Source organism: Durio zibethinus, chromosome 15 (genome assembly GCF_047325235.1).
Source record: "Durio zibethinus cultivar Kanyao isolate XHJ-2024 chromosome 15, ASM4732523v1, whole genome shotgun sequence".
In the NCBI taxonomy this organism is placed as follows: Eukaryota; Viridiplantae; Streptophyta; class Magnoliopsida; order Malvales; family Malvaceae; genus Durio; species Durio zibethinus.
Genome location: NC_143176.1, coordinates 5,083,150 through 5,100,981, shown reverse-complemented (window position 1 = coordinate 5,100,981; position 17,832 = coordinate 5,083,150). Strand labels below are relative to the sequence as shown.

At 29.7% G+C, this 17,832-nt stretch overlaps 1 protein-coding gene across 1 annotated transcript; it reads right to left on the bottom strand.

Annotated features, from left to right (window-relative positions):
- Positions 1-1,774: 1,774 nt before the first annotated feature.
- Positions 1,775-11,117, bottom strand: LOC111301684 (Protein kinase superfamily protein). Its single transcript, XM_022897526.2, has 8 exons — positions 9,823-11,117; positions 8,668-8,952; positions 8,105-8,422; positions 5,869-6,096; positions 4,217-4,317; positions 3,715-3,829; positions 2,535-2,996; positions 1,775-2,301 (listed from the first exon to the last, which is right to left on the bottom strand). The coding sequence occupies exons 1-8, from the start codon at positions 10,231-10,233 to the stop codon at positions 2,095-2,097; spliced, it is 2,127 nt and encodes a 708-aa protein (XP_022753261.2). The 5' UTR covers positions 10,234-11,117; the 3' UTR covers positions 1,775-2,094.
- Between the last annotated feature and the right edge of the window lie 6,715 nt (positions 11,118-17,832).

The following is a 17,832-nucleotide window of genomic DNA, read 5'->3' as shown; positions in this document are numbered from 1 at the left end:
GATCGAACTCGAATTTAATATTGTATCGACTTGAACTCAATCGATTACACTCTTAACTTATTAAGCATGAAAGTTTGATAAATTCATAATTTCAAATACATGGGATTGGCTGAGGGATAGAAAACCGGGCATGGCTCGGCAAAAATTCGTCTGGAATTCTTCATCACTCTTAAAATATAATTTTTTTTTCGTAATTATTAATAGATTGAGCACACGAGTTAATATTTGAAGATCCTGTACTCAAATTGCCAAAAATCACTTACTACTTTTGTGATGTAGAGGAAGAGATTAGAGATCATCTTTTATTTTCTTGTGACTTTCTCAAAGCAAGTATAGGTTTTAAATGCTAACATACAAGTTGCTATTTTGACGAAGTAGCTCGTATTAAAACCAAAGATAAGTAAAAATTTGTCACATTTTTAAATAATCTTGACTAGACCTAAGAAATGGAAAGAATTATTTTAGCCGAAGATGTCATGTTTTTGATGTATAACATGTATGAATGATGTGGTTGAAGTTGCATTTAAGATTTTCTTAGATATATATAATAATTTCTCCTTAAATTAAGCTCTAATGTTTAGATTTTTTACATATTCAAAGCTTCTTATTCAATCAAAATCATGCAATTTCTTTGCTTGAGTCAGGATCCAGCATATTTTTCTTTAAGACTTTACAAGATTCACAAATGATTTTGATGCAAGGTATATGATGAAAGTAGATTCAATGGTCCTTGATGCTGAAGCAACATAAATGGTGAACTATCATTTTAGCATTTTGACCCTGGACATGTGACCATTATGGCTGTCTTGAAAATCACATAGATGGGCACATGATGATGACCTAGGATTATGATAGGAAATTAATGAACCAAATAAGCCATGGATGATTTGCAGCAAATGGGGCAGTGGTGGCTGATACAGTTCATCAGTTTAGCCCTTTTAGGCTTCTTCATGTCTGAAGGAACCATTGCGACAGTAAGCTGAGTGTCCACAATTCATATACTTTTAGAGTTGTTGATGACTTTGTTCCATCCATGCAACTTCAAGTAATGGAAAAAACCAACCAGTCAAGTGATTTTTTTTTTATCTACTTCAAATCAAACCAGTGTCCAGCATTGTAGGAAATGAAAGAACTGACAGATTGTTGATCTTTGACAATACAAAGTCAATGCCAAGCACATGGTTGCTAGGGAAACTGTTCAATGGGGAGTTCAAAGGAATGGATGGTCAAAACCGGTAGGCGGAGGAGGCCAAAAGACAATCTTGATGAGAAAGCAGCTCTCCAACAATATGCCTTAGCCACGAACCACAGCTTAGAATTCAACTGCATGAACAATTCATTTTCAATGCTGCTAAAGACTTGACGATTTTAGAACACAAAAATAAAAGTACATAATTTTCTATCAAGGGGAAGCAGGAACTGCATTCAAGTTTGACTACCGTGAATTATCATATCATATGAAATATACACATATAAATACATAGACAATGGAGCTTGAACGTTATCATGCTTAATACATGGCTGCTGACAAGAGTTCGCATGTGGTACAAATATCAGTCCATTCTTGATTTTTTTTCTTTTCAAAAGAAATCGTAGCTTGAAAAAAAAAAAAAAAAAAAGAAACAGATCAAATATCATCTTTTAAAAATTGACTATAAACCGATTTAAGCTTCTAGTTACTCTTGAAGCAAAATTTCTTCTTCGGTTAACATTAATGCTATTTACTTGTCAAGGGGCAATGATAAACATGCTAGATTTTGCTTCATTCATCACATTAAATAATCTCAGATCTCTCTGCTTTTAACTTATGGCTAATAATAAGGTCTACAAGAATGGGTCATATCTTAGCAAATTATAGTTGCCGAGTGGAAAGAAATACACATGATTAATCACAGAGAGATTTCTCAATAACCTATAAGCTAAGCCAAATATGCCCACTAGCCATATTCCTAAAAACACCAATCTATACAAAAAAAAAATCCACCCAACAACTCTGGATCATATTTAGCAAGAGAATCAGCAGCCAAATTATTTGCAGTGATCATCTTGAGTCTTGACAATGCTCATCTTGATTTGCTGTTCACAAAATTTAGCTCAACGACCAGAAACAAATAATGAATTGGTTGATATTTGGTTCCCTTCTAACTGAACTTTTCTCATCTTTGCCTTATCAAGGCGTGCTCGCCGAACAGCTTCTTGGATTTGGCGATCATGATCCTTAAGAATCTGATCCATGTTGCCTGATGGAACTATTAAGGGACCAGAATAGTGAATTTTGTGCCCCTTTGACCCATAACCAAGCTGGAAACCATCATTGAGAAGCATGTATCAGATACTTGAAATGGATAAAGGTTAATAGCAGGCAACCAAAAACCTAAAAGCATGTTAAACTGGAAAAAACCAGAAAAAAACAAAATAGAAGAATCAACAAATTATCACAAATACCCCAGTTTAATACACTAACGCCTTCCTCTGCACAAGTTTGATCAGGACAACCAATCATCAAGGCAGAAAAAAACAGGTTCAATACTTACCAGAACAGGATCTTTGTTGCTACTTCTTCCATCTTCTTTCTGCTGCACATTATGTTTCGGATCCTGTTGGATGAAGGATTCTGAGGCCTCCTTAATTGACCCCGGAAATCTTGCAGTCATTCCTGGAGCTTCTGATTGTGAAGAACCAGATCTTTCTCTGCGATCTTCAGATATAAGATTACTTCTCCTTGCTGCCACTAAACTTGACATCATTGACAAGTCAGCCCCAGTAGAAAGTTTTGGAGCATCATCCAGGTTTTTCCCAGACTTTGCCCATGCAGCTCGGTGAGCCAGTGGCCCTGAATGGGATGCTCGCTTGTGATGATTCCCCTGTACATCTGCATTTGATTCTACTCCCTGCGATGGCCTAGGTGGATCTATAGGAAAGCCTGAGGCAACTTCTTCAGGATAAGGATTAAACTTCTCACTCCGGCTCTTTGAATTGGATTGACCTTGCCTTTTCTGGAATGTGAAAGCAACGTTAGTAATGTCGAATTAATGTAACTGTTCTAAAAGAGGAAAAAATGATAAAAAAAAAAGAGAAGACAAACAATATTAATTGCATTATATGGCAAAGCATCAGCTCGATTGGTCATTACTGCAGCATTAGCAGTCCCTCAAATTGAGAGGAGAACAAGGAATTCATCTTTGACTTCAATCACTGAGGTTCCTACAAGTAGTTAGTTATCATTTCCTCCCTCCCCTCCCACCTTGATTTTACTCATGATATTTTTAGAATCAGATGTTAGATTCTGCTTCCTATGTTATTGTCATCTTCAATTCCTTTCAGGGTTCAATTTTTTTGGTACGATTCAGGGTTCAATTTGTTTATTATAAGTTTATAACAGCCTGCCATTGATCAAAGAAGAAAAAGGGAAAAGAATATACATCTCAGTTATGTTTAAAAAGAGTGAGATAATTTAATAACATGTCTAGAATGGGACTAAGCACTTAAGAACAAACTACAATACCATATCATTAAGCTTAAAAACCAATCCTATGTAGCAAAGAAAGCTTAATTTTCTGTTTTTGTATCTCATTAACCTTAATGATATAGCAGGTTGTGACATTCGTGAACAAACCAATATCATGATGCATTCGCTAGTTAAGGATGCCCATCACCAAACATGTAGAGCAAAAAGAAATGAAATGGGAAATTATTAACCAAATCATAAGTTACCTGCATTGACAATGCTAGTTCAGCGTTAGCATCAGGCACAGGGATGGCTCGAGACTCTCTTGTTGCTCTCCTGTCATGATCAGGTCTCTGGCCTTTCGTTCCTGCTCCTCCTTGTCTGCCAATACGAACAAACATAGTTTATTAGCACCTATACCAACCACTCAAGATTTCAAGCCATTATGGAAGCAGTGGCAGAACATAAAAAGAAGATGATAATAGCTCATCTAGTAAAAGCAAACGCTACATTTACAGCAGTCCAGCATAGGCTGAAGACCAAAGAGATCAAATAGCTTGATTGCTGGACTGACATGAAATTACAAGTTTTTGGATGATCCTTTTGAAGCAATTAATTTTCTTTGGAAGTAAATCCCTCACAAGTATCCGAAGAGTCCAAAGAAGATATTCCTTAAGAAGCATGAGATTTTTCATTTAGTATAAGTACCCCCAAAAAACAAACTAAAGAAGATTAATATTTGATTGTGATTAAATATACAATATGCACCTTCGAGCTTCGTCATCCCTTATTTTTGCATCAAACTCTTTGCTTGGAGGATACTTTGGCAAGCTTGATGGATCACAGGGAAGAGGTTTAGTTGTGAAGAACTGTAAAACACATAAAAATATGTCAAGGACACTAGACAATATTGATAAATAATTACAACAGAAAAGTATAATGAAATGATTTAAGACTTAAAGAAGTACATCCTACAATTTAGAAAATTGCATACAGCATACTAATTCTGAAGTCATAGTGGCTTATATGAGATGGGAATAAAGCCCTGCTGTTCTAGCACCCCAAGATACCACGGGATTGAACACAAGCCAAGAGTTTTGGCATTCAAGTTTCATATTTAAACTTTGGCACAAACTCTTTAAGGTAGCGTTTGGTATCATTTTCAACATTACTATGGTAATGTAATCACCAAGGTGATCTTATCACTCGTGATATGAAATCAATTTGTTTGGTTAACAATTACTAATTAATACGAACTAAAGATCATTGTGTTTGATATTACTAAAAATCAAATATTATTTTATTTAAAAGTATAAGAATAACATTCTTGTTATAATAATTACACAAGTTAATAATTTAAATGTTGTTTAAAAATAATAATTCATAAAACATAGCAATATTTTATTTATTTTATAATAAATATAATTAACTTATTAAATATATTTATTTATTAAGTAAACTAATTTTTAACTATAAATTATGTAAAAATACATTGAATTAGAAAATAAAACTAATCTATTAAAATCATAATAAAAAAATAAAGACATTATATTATATATAAAACACTAGAAGAAGTAAAAAAATATACAAATTATTTTTGAACTTGTTATTAATGAATATTAGTTTGAAAATAAAATTTTATAATATAAAATAATTACAATTTTAAGAGGAATCAAATTTTTAATTCACATATTAAATGGGAAATATTGACTATTACTAATTTTATAAATCAATTTACCTCGGTGATAAAAGTTTCCCACCTTTTTGGATGGGAATTAGATTATCCTTCAAGATAGTGATCTAATCACTCTCAATGATATCCAAGATCACTGCCACGTAGAATCCCCAAGTGTTTACCAAATATGATGATTTAATCACCATGTACAGATCACCATGGTTTTTGGAAAGATAACCCCATACCAAACACAATCTAACAGCCAGACATGGAGGCTCATGTTAGTACATGATGCTTAACCATGACAACAGACTGCTAAACACACAGCAATAATGCTGACAAATACCATTGGAATTTATCTTGAATGAATGAAATATACTAGAACAAAGTTCTATCCAATTGTCATACAAATTATATCTGCAACTAGTCTTTAGATACTAGAATGTGTCCCCTCTGAATGAAACTCATGTTCCCTTAAAATACTTTTAGCAACAATGACAAAATTCCTAAAAAAGAATATAATTGAAAAAGCAAAAGAGCTAAATATAAGCATTGGTTTCATGTCATCTTGCTAAAATAACCAAGTTATTTTGCAAAAAAAAAACAAAAAAACCTTCATTACCAACATTCACCCAGGGGCACCACCCCTCTGAAGGATATAGAAAGAATAGACATGCTTGCAGACATGCATGGATTATAATAGCCTAAAATTTTAATAAAACATAATTTCTTAAAAACATCATACCTCACTATTGAGAGCAGACGCTGCAGATCCACGATCAGCAGGGTTAATGGAAAGTAAGGTCTCCATGAGTGCTAAAGCTGGCGCAGGGAATTCCTTAAATGTTTCTGCAACACAGCGTCTATAAGGCTGTTGGGGCTTAAAAATGGTTGCATGAGGCAACTTCGATTTTCTCCAATAGTCTTCAGAAGGTGAGCCACAAAGTTTGAAAATTTTATGCAACTGTTCCACCTGCAAAGCAGAAAGACACAGACCTCAATCATTTAATTTCGCAACCAAACCTTTCTATTTTGACAGTGTCACCAAACCATGTCAGATTGCCACAAACAAGACAAAGGAGACAAAGCATAATTCAAGATAACTTAATAGACGAAGCATAATTCAAGATAACTTAATATAAGAAGCGTAATTCAATATAACTTAATAACTATCTCAGGTAGCCACAAACAAATTCCAAATTAAAAATGAGATAATGCTAAAGTTGAGATCCAACAACCATCAACTGGGTCTTGCTTTCAAAGTTAACATTAACAGTATTTTAATGGTCTGATGGTCATACAGGCAGGGTATACCAGCAGTCAAATTTATTGGAACAAATATGCATAAAAGTTATTAGTATTACAGGAAGAGAGAAGCGCATATAACACACAGTGTATTAACAAATACAGCTGCTTAAAAAATCACTTCAGTGCATTCTATCATATGTTACATTATATCTCTCATTGAAATCAATTCTCATGAGCAATTAGATCAGAGGCACCTTCAAAAGAATTAAAACAAAACAAAATCTCGAAAAACAGTAAAAGGAATTAAAGTGCTAAGAAGTATAAATAAAGGGTCTGCCTAAAAAATAAAAGTCAATGCCACACCAAAGCTATCTCCAAAACCAGCTTCCCAGCTTAGAAACACGCTATTTTAGGGACATGTCAAACAAACTACACCTATAAGAACCCTCAACTCCCTAATAATCCCATTAGTAGCACAACTGGATTAGATATGCAGTAGTTTGGCACTTTGAGGGACCAACATAAATTTTTGAACCAATCAAGAAATCTCTGAGAACTTTTAACCAGTGGTGCTGGTGACAGATCTAAAAGCAAATTAAAAAGTCCTCTCACTATTAAGCACACTCTTCTGGTCAGCAGTCAGAATGTACAAAAAGGTAGTGGAAAAAGTGTTCCTCCGCTATTAAGTATCGCATATCAATTGCACTTTCTGCAATAGTCTTCTCCCTCTCACACACACACACATACTTCACCATGCCCCTCAAGATTTCATTCAGATGTTATATTTCACCAAAGATTTTTGCATATTCCAACAATTTGCTTTTGGCTATCCCATCATTGACCCTGGACCTGCCCAAAAAGATCCCAAAATAAATTTCAAACATATAAGTCAGCTCAATTAAGTTAGCTTTCAAGATAATAGAGTCTATACTCACTGAACACTCTTGCCTATTTAAATAGCAACAGCTTGCTTTGGGCTGATTTAAGCCTAAATCTTCGTGAAAAACCCCAATTGGGGGACAGATGTTTTGGCCTCAATCGGTACCTCGGTAAAATTAGTTTCATTTGTATGATAAATGCTAGACAGATATACAATTTGAAGCTCTAACAACCACATATTACAATTATGTCAATAAAATAATGTTATGCATCTCGCATAGGGTTGGCATCGGGTTGGGTTCGGGGCGGGTTTTGCTCACCCCGAACCCGACCCGACTTTATCATCAATAAACCCGACCCCCCCGACCCGACCCGAATTTTTTTTATTTTTTCATACCCGACCCCGACCCGACCCGAAATTTTTTTATTTTTTCATACCCGACCCCGACCCGAACCCGATATTATATAATCCGTACCCGATCCGACCTGACCCGAAATTAATAAAAATATTATTTTTTAAATATAAATATTTAAAAATATTATTATATAAATATATATATATATAAATAAATAATTAAAAAATAATTTTTTAAATAATATCGGGTCGGGTCGGGTCGGGTATGCCTAAAACCCGACCCCGATTATTTCCTAACATTACCCGACCCGACCCCAAACCCGAAATTCAAAAAAAAAAAAAAACCCGACCTCATAGGGTCGGGTCGGGTCGGAACCCGCCGGGGTCAGGTTGAATTCCCATCCCTAATCTCGCGTTACACAATAAAGTTTCTGCTTAGAACTCTAAATGCGTAGCAGGAAACCTTTCATTTGATTAAAAAAAAAAAAAAAAAGCACACCTCAGTTCTTCCAGGCATAATAGGCTTGCCAGCATATAACTCAGCAAGTATGCAACCAGTACTCCATAAATCTACAGCAGTACCATAGTAAGTGGCTCCAAGTAAAAGCTCCGGTGGTCTATACCAAAGAGTTACAACACGGCTTGTCAAGGGCTGACTTTGATGGGGATCATAAAAACTAGCCAGACCAAAGTCAGCAATCTTCAAGATGCCATTATTGTCAATTAGAAGGTTGGAACCCTTTATGTCACGATGTAGGACACCACGGCTGTGACAATGGTCAAGACCACACAAAAGTTGCTGCATGTAGCACTTAACCTGCCGAAAAGTGCAATAAATTCAGGATAGCCCTTCAATGCAAAACATAAATTTCTGTTTTTGCAGAATTTTTTTAACTTATTAAGATCGCAATTTTTAAAAAATGAAACATCATGTAATTCCCATGTTTGGAAGACCTTTTATGGTAAACACCATTCTGGACTACTACTCACTAACAAGTAAACTTTGGAAAGATTAAATTGCAGCTAAGAAAAAAAAGAAAAAGGCAAAACAATCAGGAGCACCTGCGATTCTGAAAACTTCAGACCAGGGTGAGAAGCCAGACCAGCCAAATCATGCTCCATGTACTCAAACACAAGGTACAAGCTGCAAGACATCCTTGAGGTAACCAGACCTTCCAGCTTTATAACATTCGGATGATCAAGTCTACGTAGAATGTGAATTTCCCTTGCCATAAATCGAACACTCTCTGGCTCAAGGTTATCAAATCTTACTTTCTTCAGAGCAACAACTTTTTTCTGATCCATGTCACGAGCCCTATAGACATTACTATAAGTTCCCTGGCCAATCTGCATAGAAATATAAGTTCAGGTAACAGATGTGATTACTAGCTGCAAGAAACTGTCAATTTAAAGCATAGGGATGGGTTATAATATAAGAGAAACCACATTAAACGCCGGTAGTATAGAATCAACAAAACATATTGAATTCTAAAAGTCTACCCTCTTAAATTTCTATCACAATTAGACATCTAGAAGTCAGTAAAAGTATGGTGATTGAAGGCCAAAACGAACAGGGCAGGAGAGTGAAGGACCAAAGGAACAAGGCAGGAGATTGGAGGATAAATAAAATAAAATGTTAAGATGCCATAATGTTGAATAAAGGTATGTCACTGGATTTAGAGAGAATTTTACTTTTTAACTGTAATTTGGTACTGTTTTGATTTTATTGAGATAGATTTAGGGCTAGATGAGCATGGTTCGGGGTCATTTAAGGTAGAAAACAAATAGAAAAGTCAAGATGGATACACTTTACAATCAAACCACTGCATTAATACTCGACAAGGTGGAGAAACTTTTGTGTCCAAGAATAGAGACCCAACGACAGAGCTCCCAGTATAGCATTGTCACACCTGAGAATGAAGATAACTTTGTAATGTAAACTACTAAAACTATTGGCTAGTGGCTTAGGAATTATGAATTATGACATCATATTTTAGAATTGTTAACAGATGTCAAAATGGATTACAAGGAACTAAGATTCCAATATAGTAGCACAAAGGTGAATCCCAACGATCAATCCAGAAACCAACAGGGAACTACTAAAAATGAACAGATAAGTCAAATAAAGAAATTACAAATGCTATTGGCAACATGAGGATCAAGCATATACAAGCAACATTGTAACCAAAGAACTAAATTAAGTACAAGCATAATTACTTTATCCAGCTTCTCAAATGAGTCTGCACGCCGTGGTACCCATCCCCTGATTGCTTCTCCTGCTACTGCAGCTAACCAAGCAGGCCATCCTGCAGCCACCTGCTCTCCTTCCGCAGCTTTCGGAACACTACCCATCCCTGGTTGTTGACTAACAACATACTCCATCTTCTCCCTCTTCCTATCCAAATTCTCATCATGCAACTGAACCGAACCATTCACTTGTTTATCAATCAACATTATCCTCCCTTCATTTTTATCATACCGATCCTTTGCTCTATATGCTTCCTCCCTCCTCGAAGAAGTAGCCCTTGATACCCTCACATCTGATGAGGCTTTAATCGAAGGCCTCTCTCTAGGACTATCTTTACTATCTTCAATAGCAGAAGGCTTACAACAAATGCAACCCATCATACACCAAAACTACCCCTCAACAAAACCTTCTTAAGTTCTTCTAAAGAGACTAACTACCCTTCGTTCCTTCAGAAATTCTATTTTTCCAACATTATCCTCCTCATCCATTCCCATCATACTCAAAAAGCTTAAAAACTCAACTAAAAACTAAAATCCCAATATTCCATCCAAATTCAAACATAATAAAAAATCCCATTTCCTCACCAGTCGTCAACCAAACGAATATAACCAAGAACCCATTTTGCTTAAAAAAAAAAAAAAACACACACACACACACACACACAATAAAGCTACAGACTTTACTAAAACCCAAATATTCAATGCAATTAACCAATCTATTCAAAATCCCATTTCTTCAACAACATTTAAGCGAAATGAACATATGTAAGGGCCCATTGCTCCTGAAAACTCAACAAAACTACAACCTTTACAAAAACTAAAAAAGAATCACTTCCAAAAGCAACCTTCCAAGATAAGCAAACTAATTCAAATTCAATACCACCCTTGAAAATGATAGTTCTTTATACACTCAAATTTTCTTCTACTCTCCTTATCCAATCAAATTATTCAAGACCCACAATTTTAAACAACCTAAAAGCTTCAAAAACGAAAAAAAAAAAAAAACACTGAAAATCTTCTTTTGTTTTTTCAAGTATAAGGAAAAGCTTGTTCCTTTGCAGTAAAAAAAAAAGTCTGCAACTCTGACAACCCTAGAGAGGATTAGGTGATCTAGGGTTTGACGGTCAAAATGGGAAGAGAAAGAGAATGGATCTAAAGAGGCAAAACAAGAAAAAAAAAAATTTTGGTATTTTGAGAGGTTTTTTTCTTTTTTTCACAGAGAATTTTTTAGGTTGTGTGAAATTAATGATATTTGGGGTGGGGGTGGGAGGCAATAATTTATTGATAATAATATTTAACGGTGTGTATTTAATATTGGATTTAGGGTTTGTGAAAACCAATGTGAAAAAAGACATTCTTCATGTGTTTGATTATCCCACGCGCTTTATAAATGGAAGAGTTTCTGATCATGCAGAACCTTATTAATGGGCAATTTTTATTTATAAATTTTGGTCGGAGATACTTCAAATATTATTTAAAAAATATTTATATTTATCAAATAATTGATTCAATCAATTAAAATTTATTTTTTTAATAAAAAATATTAAATTTAAATTTTATTGATAATCATTTATTGAGATCATATCAAATATACGATCTGTAATCATTTATTTTAAGTTGACAAATAAGATATATACATATTAAGATCATATTAAATATATGATTTGTAATACTTATCTTAAATTATTATATATTATATATCTTATTTTAATTTAAAAAACTAAATAATTTATCTATTTTTAAATTTTTTATCAAAAAAATATTTATATTTAATACATTATATATTATTGAAATTTAAAAGCTACTGCATTAATTATATTTTTTTCTTAAATATCACTTTAACCGATATTATTAAACACTTGCAACCTTTTTTATTTTATTTATTTATTATTGAGGGAATAAATTTTTTTAGGGTAAGAAGCAAACCAAAAGCAATGATAACTTTTTACTTATTTTCTTTTTCTATCTAATAATGATCTGCTTTTTGGATTTTATGATTGTTTTAAATGAATGATATAAATTAATAATTAGTTGTGAAAAGAAAATAGTAATATTTTTAATATTTCGGTATCCTAATGAATGCTTAAAAGGTTGTCATTGAATTAAGTAATTAATGATAAAAAAAGCAATAAATTTTTAAATTTTAAATGCTTACCTAAAACTTTTATATAAATAAAAAAATAAAATAACTTTATCAATGCTTATTGATTCAAGTGATAAAGAGTTCGATTTCTCTTAAGTAAAGTTTTGATTTTGAATCTTGTGAATAAAAAAAATTAAGAGAGCTTGTTATTTTTATGGAGTCCAATCCAATTTGATTTTGAATTAATCAAAACTTAAAATGATTATCAGATACTATAAAATTTCAAACCAAAAAAATAAAATAACTCTTAAAATAATAAACCATTTAAAAAACCTAAAGATAAAAACATCAAAGAGCAACATTTTTTCTTTTTCATTTATTAAAAATTTTAAAAAATTTTTGCAATGGATGTAATATTGCTATATATAATTGAATGCAAATAGATGACAAAAAATTATATATTTTCATGTACAATCAATTTAAAAAAATTAATATCATGAATAATTTTTGAATTATAATAAAATAATTAATATAATATTTAAATTTAAAAAATTTTTAATATGATACTTGAATAATAAATTTATTAACTTAAGTAATATTTATATTTATCATATATTATCATTTAAAATTAATTGTGATAAGGGTGAATATAATTAATAAATTTATATTTTAAATATCACATCAAAATTTTTAAAATTTAAATATTATATTAAATATCTTATTATAATTTAAAAATTATTTGTAACATAAATTTTAATATAATAATATTTATATTTTATATATATTTGAGATAAATATACAAATATAGTTTTTAGTTATAACAAAGTTTGCATATTTTCACTCGCTGAGAGCAGCGCGTGGAATTGTTCAAACTACTTTGGATTAAGACAGTAAGAAAAAGTTGAGACAAGGTCATGAGCTTTTCCATAGCTTTTATCAGTTTACATCATAAAGACTTGTTAGGTGACAGAATTACCATCCACTTCACTCACACTATACTAAATTAGAACTTTTTTGTCCCATTTTGTTGGGTCCCACTTTCCAAATCAATTTTCAATGATATCATCATCGTCCATTCTTCATCAGGTGGTCAAATTTGCGTATCACTAATCAAATCATTTTTACTAGTACACTCTGCATTTTCCGAACATATAAACAATTTTATCATAATCAAGAATTGACATTGGTGTATCATTTTCTAATTTTGACCTATTTTAAGTAACTTTGAGATATCAGTTTGTCGAAATCTTAGCTTAAGAATAAAAAAAGTACATTTTTTATGGATTAAATTATAAATTTAATAATTTAAAATATAATATATATAAATATGATATAAAAATAAAATATAAAAGTGACAGGACTTAAAATTATAATAATAATTTTATATATGTTTAATAAAATAAAAAATTTATATTTTATATTTTAGAATTAATATTAATTATAACATGTAATTTTTATGTAAAACATAATATGAATATAAAAAATTTTAATATTTTATTTAACATAAATATACGAATCACCAAATTTATAAATTATCATGATCAACTTTATTTTTATGTTGTTAAGATTAATTTTATATTTTTTATTGCATAATCCTAACTAAATGTACGCTATATATTAAAACTGATGATTCAAATTGAATATTAAAATTTGACACAAATAAGGTTATAATCTAAAAATAAATTAAAAAATTATAGGTATTTAAATTTAAATTTTAAATTTATTAGATAATATTTTTTTAAATAATTATATAAATCAATTAAAATAAATTTTAAGTTCAATTGAATAATCAATTTTGTAGTATTACCGTTGTTGATTTTTGGAAAAAAATAGTAACAAATTGGGAACTAAATAAAAAGGCTTATCGTAACTTTAATCATCATATTTGTTAGATGGAGTTGGAATTGTTGGGTATTGAATATCACAAATTAAAAAAAAAATAAAAAAAAGGGTCAACTTAAGTATTTATGTTATGTTTGGAATAGAATATTATAATAAGATAGGATAAAATAATATTATGAATAAAATTAAATTAAATAATATTATTTTATCATATATTTGATGTGTGTAAGGGATTAGGATAAGATAGTTTATCTATTAATCAAAAATATTTTTTTCAAAGTTTATATAATTTAAATTATTGATATAATTTTTAATAATATCATAGGATATGTAAATTTAATTTCATAGATTAAAAATAATTATCTCCAGTTTGAAATTATTAAATAATCTTATACCAAGAGAATAATAATCGTCCTTATAATTCTATCATTTTTTTTATATACAAATCAAATATAATATAAAATAATTATTATCTTATTTTGTCAATTATCTTATACACCAAATATAACCTTAACATCTTAAGTCTCTAAATCATTGATATTTTACATAAATTATTATAACACTCTCAATCTCATATTGAAAGAATGTGTGGATATGATATGATATATATGTAGAGATCTAAACTAAATTTATAAAATGCTTTTTTGTGAAACAAAATCGTAAAACTTTCAAGTCAAAATAGACAGTATCTCGTAGGTTGGGTATGTGTATTCACAAATGATATCAAAGTGGTCACCAGTCAACGAGAATTAAGTGCTACATGATGGGAGTCACTAAGTGCTACACGATAGAGCCGTGAGAGTTACTAAGTGTCACACAATGAGAAACCACCTTTAGAATCTTAACGTTTGGTGTGATCTTAATTTTGTTGTTAAATTCGATTTGACATGGACGTTAAATTTTAAAAGTAAGGAGATTATAATACCTCTAATTCCATGTTGAAATAATGTAATGTGCGAATATGATATAATATACATAGAGAAATCTAAACTCAAATCTGTGAGGTACTTTTTATGAAATAAAACAATGAGACCTTAAAATCAAAATGGATAATATCTCGTAGATTGAATTTGAGTCTCTATAGTTCTCAAAATGTCCTTATATAATGCTTAAAACTTTATAGTTTTCAACTTAAGAATCTCACATTGAAATGTATTAGGAAATGATGGTAAAGTTTATTTTATCATATGGATAGAATATGCTTAGGAGAAAACTTATATGTAAGCTTGTGGGATTAGGAAAACTTCTTTGGATAGTTCAAATTCTAATAAATATTGAATTCAAAATTTAGTTTTTTTTATTTATACAATCTTTTTTAAAAAGTAACATTTAACATATCTAAATATTAAATTTTAATACCTATAATTCATAGATGAATTCATGATTTTTTTTCAAAAATATTTGTTTATAATATATAAAATTATCAATAAATTTATTAATTTTGTCAAAGAAAATAATGTCCATAAAACATTTTTTAGGTGTCCATAGAAAATTTTTGAGTGTTTAAGAAAAAAAAATCAAATTTTTTTATTTTTCAATAATGGATACCTTACTTCAAAGCATGGATCCATCTATATTATAATCTCTTTTCATATCCGTAGATTACTTTAAAAAAAAAAAACGAATAGAAATTTTATATTTCAAAAATTATCGAAATAAAATTTATTAACATGATATCATTGGTATTTCTAATTTGTTGACTATTTTTGTTTAAACATTGGAATTCAAGATTCAATAAAAGACAAAAACAAGATGCTAGAACAAAAATAGCCGAGGAACCAACTCACATGGATCCAATGCAAATCACGTGCTTCTACAATGTTGTGTTTTGCTCAAAAACACCTACCAACAATTATTTAAAAAAAAAAAAATAGAAGAAGCTTGCCCTGTCCAAATATATTAAATTACAAATAGTTTTATCCATATGATTATGCGCATGTGAAATTTATGGCTATGTCCTCTTTCGACGAGACAATTGAACAAACACTTGGGGCCCATTTTAAAACTCAAAGATTGTTTGATATTGGACCACAATTTCGCCTTCTGTGTTGACCATGTCCCCATTCAATTCAACATTCGTTAAAGCTTCCCATGATTAAGGCCTTTCCGATTTATATCTTAGTTACCAACTCCATTATTTTATGGGGAAATTTTTAGGAATTGTGCAAAGGGGTGAGGGGCCATTGGCTTCTCTCGTTTGGAAAGGAAGATTGAAAATGTATTTGAAAAGTTAAGTTATTGATTAGAATATTTCTCATTTTTTGGATGGTAAGGTATGAAAATTAGTGATAATGAATTTGCTCCTTGAAAAATGGGTTTTTAGTTAGAGAAATTATTTAATATATTATCAATAGAATTTTTTTACTTTATAAACAAAACTAATAAAGTGACACGTGTCCTATTATTTTATATTTTTAAATATATACCATAAGGTATGTTTATATTATTAATTCTACTAATAGAATTAAAAATTTTTACTGTAAATATATTTAATAATTTTTTTAATTAACATAAAATCGATTATATTGTCAATTTATATCTACATATATATTAATTCAAAAAAAAATTCTACATTTGACACTTTTTTTTGAGTTATCCAAGAATTGAACACTATGTTTTGATTTAGGTGATGTTGTTGGAGAATTGATGTTGTTAGGGCTAATTAAGGATTTTAATCATAAGTTTTGGATTACTTTTGACATTTACGTAACATTTAGAGTGTATTTTATTATGGGATGATCTGTTTAAAAATAATGATAATTTGTATTTAATAATTAATCATCTTTTTAAATAACAATTTAAAAATTCTACGTAGCAATTATTTTAAATTACTAGAGTGATAAATTATTGTATTGGGAAGTTATCTGATTCCTAATTAAATTATAGAAAAATTTTATCATCACGAGAAAATAATTTTAAATATTATTTTTTGATCAATTTACACTTATGAAAAATATAATTAATATTATCCCAAGAAGCTAGCTACTAAAAACTTAAAAAAACAGATTTTTTTAATTACTTATTCTAAAAAGATTTTATGTTATAAATTTATAATGATTAGAAAAAATATATGAATTTATTTAATAAATTTTTAGAAATCATTTTTATTAAAATTGATTTATATTTTATAGTTTTCTATAGAATAAAGTTTAATTATTTTTATAAATTATTGATTCAATAATAATTAAATATTTTACTTTTTTGTAAGGTTATTTTGGATTTTTTTTTTACTATATGATTTGTTTTTTCATAAAATACCAAATATAGTGATTTATAATATTATATCAAATATAATAATCTAAAATCACTAATAATCAAATTAACTTGGTGATTTTTTTATAATAATCAAATTGATTATAACAATTTCATTAAAAATAATTTACCCTATTCCAAAGAATGATTAAAGGCTACCCACTATTATATACTTCATATCTATATAATATAACTTAATTAACTTCAAAAAAAATATTTAAACTACCCTTATTTACTCAAAATAGGAGTTGAAAATACTAAATTTATATAAATTATTTATCAAAATAAGAGAAATATATCAAATGCAATTTGAAAATAGGTAAGCATTGAGATGGATATGAAATAACTATTTGTATAAATATTAATTGAGTGAGAATAGGATTAGAAATATTTATTTTTTAGAATAAGAATATTGTTAATATGATTGGTTGTTTGAATAATAGAAAATGAAAGCATATTTAAAATAAGATATGAAATTTATTTATGCCACATAAGAAATCAATTAGCCTATTAAATGTTCATCATTAATAACTAATCTTTAGAGCCTTTTGGGGTAAAAATTTTTAAAGTGAAATAATTTTTTTTTGAATTAAATTAATTATGAAAATTTGCATAAAAATAAAGAGAAAAGGTTTAGGACCTTTGCTTCCTAAAACAAGAAATCTAGGACATCCATATTACAAAAGTAAAAAAAAAAAAAAAAGACAAACTAATGTCAAATGTTTTATCTATAACTTTTTATCATTATCTTTTTAAATTTGAAGGAATTGAAATAAAAAATTATGTTCTTGTCTCAGCTTGTT

Coding starts and splice junctions, on each gene's coding strand:
- LOC111301684 (XM_022897526.2), bottom strand. CDS start 10,233: ATGATGGGTTGCATTTGTTGTAAGCCTTCTGCTATTGAAGATAGTAAA. Junction 4,318..5,868: donor CGTCTGCTCTCAATAGTGAG/GTATGATGTTTT, acceptor TGTGTTTTACAG/TTCTTCACAACTAAACCTCT. Junction 2,302..2,534: donor GCAACAAAGATCCTGTTCTG/GTAAGTATTGAA, acceptor GATGGTTTCCAG/CTTGGTTATGGGTCAAAGGG.